Source organism: Sarcophilus harrisii, chromosome 4 (genome assembly GCF_902635505.1).
Source record: "Sarcophilus harrisii chromosome 4, mSarHar1.11, whole genome shotgun sequence".
Lineage (NCBI taxonomy): Eukaryota > Metazoa > Chordata > Mammalia > Dasyuromorphia > Dasyuridae > Sarcophilus > Sarcophilus harrisii.
The window spans coordinates 163,406,353-163,411,996 of record NC_045429.1 but is presented as its reverse complement, the minus strand read 5'-3'; the positions used below and the strand labels follow the sequence as shown (position 1 = coordinate 163,411,996).

General features: G+C 31.6%; 1 protein-coding gene across 1 annotated transcript; it reads right to left on the bottom strand.

Moving 5' to 3' along the window:
* Positions 1–4,367: 4,367 nt before the first annotated feature.
* LOC100929669 (trace amine-associated receptor 3) lies at positions 4,368–5,399 on the bottom strand. The gene has a single exon (XM_003769448.1). The coding sequence runs from the start codon at positions 5,397–5,399 to the stop codon at positions 4,368–4,370; it is 1,032 nt and encodes a 343-aa protein (XP_003769496.1).
* Between the last annotated feature and the right edge of the window lie 245 nt (positions 5,400–5,644).

Below are 5,644 nucleotides of genomic sequence, written 5' to 3'. Positions count from 1 at the left end.
AGAATATGTCACAGTAAGTTAATTTAAAGACATGATATATAGTTATCCTTTTTTTTTCTCAGACCAAAGAATAGAAACATAATTTGAAATGGTACCTGAGGGCATTTATAGTTTACTAAAAGGATATGTGATATATGTATATGTATTTTATATATATATATGCATTTTTTACATTTTTCTATACTATGTAAGAATTTCAAATTTTCACCTATTTCCCTTATTACATTAGATTTTTAAGGCTCTCTAAAATGCACAAAAATGTCTTTTATGTCAAAACTGAATGAAAACAAAATGCTTAAACATTTTGCTTTTTAATATTTAAAGAAAAAAAACACCTCTACATTTTTTAGCCTTAAAAAATCAAATGTAATTAAAAAGGTAAATGTAAATGTTTGAACTTATATAATTATAAAAAAAGGTAGTGCCAAAAAAATCATATTGAAAATACTAAGTGATGGCCATCTTTCCATTTTCAGGAAGTACATTTTTGAAAGTTATTTAATAAATACAAATCAAGAGTGTCCTCCTTAGGATAAAGTATATTGGATGACAAGATATGGTAATGAGTTAAAATCTAATTTTGTGGATGACCCCAGAAAAACAAGGATTTTTCATTGACGTTAGAAGATATTAAAATTGTGCTGGTGATTCAATTAACCCTTGCTTACTTCCAAATAGTGTATTGCTGGTGAATCAAATCTGATGTGCTATTCTCCCTTTGAAGTGCATATTCTGAATAATACTGAAGAACTGAGTAATTATTCTAGTCATTAGCCTATCAAGTTCTTTAGAGTTTTAATTTGTTTGCCTGTGCCACATTAGTAAGTAATATCTTCAATTTCTACTGTGAATGAGTTTGAAATAAACCATCAATTGAATGGAAAAACAATTTCAGAAAAGAAGTGGAAATAACAAAAAAAAAAAAATCGATCCAATTCTAGCATAAAAAAGTGGGTACAAACAATTAAAAAAAAGGAATTTCACTAATTCTTCAAAAAGAGTAAGCTGGTGAAATTCTTTTAAAAATAGCACAATACAGAAGCAATGCTAAGAAGGCTAAAATGTCTCAACTGCATTGGCAATATTTATTTTTGCAAATATCCATCCATTTTGGCTAGATTGTCAGATTTGCTGCCATACAGTTGGGCAAAATTACTCCTAATTATTGCTTTAATTTCTTTTTCATTGGTGGTAAGTTCAGCCTTTTTATTTTTGAGGTTGCTAATTTGGGTTTATTCTTTCCTTTTTCTAATCAAATTAATCACCTCTTTTGTTTGTTTGTTTTTTCCATAAAATCAACTATTAGTTTTATTAATTAGTTCTCAGTTTCAATTTTATTAATCTCTCCTTTGAGTTTCAGAATTTCTAATTCAGTATTTAATTTGTACTTTTTCTAGTTTTTTTAGTTGCATGTTCACTTCATTGATCTCTTCTTGCCCTAATACATGGGCAATTTTTGTACAGGTGCCATGAACCAGCAAGAAAAAGATATATTCCTTTCTGTCCTTATTCAATTTTTTCTAGAGGTCTATTCTAGGTTTTCTAGAATTTTATTAACCTCCCTAGTTTCTTTCTTGTTTATTTTGTAGTTAGATTTGTCTGATTCTGAGAAGGGAAGGTTGAGGTCCCCCACTATTATAGTTTTGCTGTTTATTTCTTCCTGTAACTGGCTTAATATCTTTTCTAAGAATTTGTATGCTCTACCACTTCATGCATATATATTGAGTATCATTTTCTGTTTAGTTCTGTTTTTTCCAATAGAAATGATTGAATTCATTGAAGGAAGACCACCTGTGCAAAGGCACGAATTCATTGAAGATCCATCACCTACCTTGAAAGATAATACTCACTCTCACTGCATAGTTAATTTTTGGTTGTAAACCCAGGTCCTTTGCCTTCTGGAATATGGTATTCTACTCCCTTTGATCCTTTATTATAGAAGCTGCCAGATGTTGGATAATACTGATACTTTATTTGCTTTTTTTTGGCAAGTTACAACATTTTTCCTTGATATTATAGTTTTAGAGTTTTGCAATTCATGTTCATGTCCCCCAATTTGTATAGCTCTTCCCCAATCAATCTCCATGCATATTTGTCTACTTCTTTGATACCATATAAAGTTTTGCTACAATGATTCAGAATTTTTTTGATTTGTATTTTTACTTATCAGTAATGATTTGAAACATTTTAATTTAATTGTTAATAGTTTGCAATTCTCCTTTTGAAAGTTACATGTATCCTTTTGTTGATATGAGAGATATTCCAGCAATATTAAGGTGCCCAGGTTTGTGTCCTAGGTTTGGCAAAAGAACTCACAAACTCAATTTGTTTCCAAGTTAAGGGGTAAAGATTTATTATGCTGCTGACAGTGGGCTAAGTTCCAAGGGAATTTAGCAAAAAGCTAGTAGCAAGAAGATAATTTTATAAGAGAAAGAAACAAAGATGAGGTCCAAGTCACTGATATACTAATTTTATGGCTTAGAGGTTCAAATGAGGAGTGATAGAAAGTGGGCTTGCACCCATAATTGAATTGTATGGCTTCTTAAAGAACATTGGATAGTGGTGGAGCAGTTCCCATCATTGAATTCTATGGGTTACTGACCAACAGATTGTTCTCTGACAGCCAGCATTGTTTGTGGCATTCCTTAGGGTTGGTGCCTTAGAGTTTCTCAGAAATTACTACATTCTTTCTAATAGCCAAACCTCATCACTTTGACTACTTGTCTGTTTTAGAATGGTTTATATATTCCTATTGGTTTTCTATGTATCTTAGATATTTAACCTTTATTAGAGTGTTTGATATAGAAATGTTTTCCAATTAAACACATCCTTTCTTATTTTACTTGAATTCACATATCATAAAAGTTTTCAATTTTTTATTATCAAAATTATCTATTTTGTTTTTTGTAATTGCCTCTATTTTTTCTTTGGTTAAAGATTCAACTCCTATTTTTTAAACAATATCAAACTGTTTTGGCATTTCCTTCTTTCCTTTTCTTTTTCTTTTTCTTTTTTTTTTTTTTTTTTTTTTTTTTTTTTTTTTTTTTTTTTTTTTTTTTTTTTTTGAGGCAATTAGGGCTAAGTAACTTGCCCAGGGTCATACAGCTAGGAAGTATTAAGTGTCTGAGACCAAATTTGAACTCAGGTCCTCCTGACTGCAGGGTTGGTGCTCTATCCATTGTACCACCTAATTACCCCAACATTTATTTCTTTATAATACTGTTTTGAGTTCTGGAAGTAACAGAAAAAGTTAAAATACATTTTCATTATTTCCCTTGTTATGCTAAACCTTTTATTTTTCCAAATAATTTTATTATGTTGTAAAAAATCTATAAAATATATAATTTGTGGGAGCTAAATAATTAATAAAAATTTTCAAAAATCTAATTTGACTCATTTCCTTCATAAAGTTTTCCTTGACAAACCCAACTCAAGATAATTGCTGATTTCTCCAATTCCTGAACAATATAATTTAAAACTTAATTATCCATTTTTTAAATTCAGCAATTTAAAAAACATTTATTAGGCAATTACTATATGCAAGACTTTAAAGATATAAAACAAAAAAAAAAATTCTTGCCTTCAAGGAACTTTCATCTTAATAGTATAATATAATAGGAATACATATAAGGAAATGATAAAAAATGTATACGGTAATATAAAATAATTTCAAAAGACAAAATTGTCAGCAACTGTGGGGAATCAGGAAAGGCCAATCTTGGCTTGAGTTATGCTTTGAAAGAAGCTATAGATTCCAAGAAGTAGGACTGAACAGAGAGACAAGGAAGACCACCTGTGCAAAGGCATGGATGTAGAAGATAGATTGTCACATAACAGTTTAACTATAATAAAGATTATAAAAAAGGGAACAATATGAAATAAAATCAGCATGTAAATAGAAAGCTGATTGAGGAAAGACTATCAGAGTGATTTTTGAAAAGTCTGAATTATTAAAAAATAGGACATAAATTTAGCAGTTGTGAGGATAATGTATTGGAGAAGAGAGAGAGACTGAGACAGAAAGATAATTTAAAAAAACTATCATACTACTATAGGTGAGAGATGACAAGGATCTAAGCTAGAGTAGAGGTTGAATGAAGAAAATGAACAAAAGGGAGAAATGTTATAGACATAAAATCAAGAAGACTTGGCAACTCTTTGGATATTGGGAAAAGGTAGTGAGGGATAGGGAAAACTTCTCAGCAATCCTCTTTTCATACATTTTAATACAACACTCAAGCATATCATATATAATTTATCTGGAACATTACAAATTAGTGGCATATACCATATGGAATCAGCTATTTGAAGACCAGAACGCTAAGAGCCTCAAATTTCATTTTTCATTCACTTTGCTGGTACAATTTTTAATGGGCTTCAGGGAACAGATTTGCTGTACCTGAGTGTGAACTAAAGATTTTTCCTGACAAAATGTACTTAAGTGCATTTCTAAACCAAGGGTAAAAAAAGCCATGAATTAATGGATTGCAAGTAGAATTGAAATACCCAAGCCACACTAAAAGATCTAGCACTACCATAGGAGTAGAATAGCCTAAATATGGGTCAACCAAAACAGCAATGAAACAAGGCAACCAGCAAGCTAGAAACACCCCCATTACAATGCCCAGAGTTTTGGCTGCCTTCCTGTCTTTTTTCTTAGAGATATTTCTTCTACTATCTTCTTTTGTATTTTTTGGCATGTTGCTAATTACTCTAGCATGTCGTTTGGAAACTATGAAAATTTTCCCATAGATACCAATCATAATGGAGCCAGGAGTAAAGAAACAGGTAGTAAAGAGTATGGTTCCCCAGAACTTGTTGAAAGTGAGAGCACAGAATTTGAAGCAAGCAACAAGAATCTCATAGGTCTCCATGCCTGAGACGTTGGCTTCTGACAAGACCAAACCAAAGGAGAAGATGGCTGGTGCTGACCAGCAAAAAGCCAGCAGTCTCTTTATTGTGGATATGGTCATCTTGGTGGTATAGTGCAAAGGGTAGCAGACAGCATAAAACCTATCAATTGCAATAGAACAGAGATGGAAAATGGAAGTAAGGCTCAGCATCATGTCAAAGCTTGCATGGAATTTACAAAAACCATCTCCAAAATACCAACAGCTTTCTACTGATCTGACCATGCTGTAAGGCATAATGACAAATCCCAGCAGAAAGTCAGTAGTTGCCATGGAGAGAATCAGGAAGTTGGTAGGGGAATGAAGCTGTTTGAAATGAGATATGGAAATCATTATAACAAGGTTTCCAAAGATAGTGATAAACATGGCTCCTGTCATGAATGAATACATTATGATTCGAGTGGAAAGTGGTCTGGAGGTAGGTGGGCAGGATTTATTCCCAAATTTTGCACAACTGGATAAGTCAGAAGGAATGTAAGTAATATCCATGACCTTTTATTCCGTGCAGATCTTTAGAAGAAAACCTTTAGCCACATTTCTTCTTCCAAAAAAATTACACAGCAATTTTCAGCCCCTAATAGCAGCAAAAATTAATATTACTTGTTAATATAAGATCTTGGGAAACTCCTGAATAAGAAAATTATAGTAATTTACTCTGTTTCCTGATTCCTCGTTAACAGCAAACAATAAAATACAAACTTGAACAGATTTTTCAATTATCCCTTTATTATATT

What these genes read in the sequence shown, in the direction of transcription:
- LOC100929669 (XM_003769448.1), bottom strand. Translation starts at nt 5,399, where the DNA reads ATGGATATTACTTACATTCCTTCTGACTTATCCAGTTGTGCAAAATTT.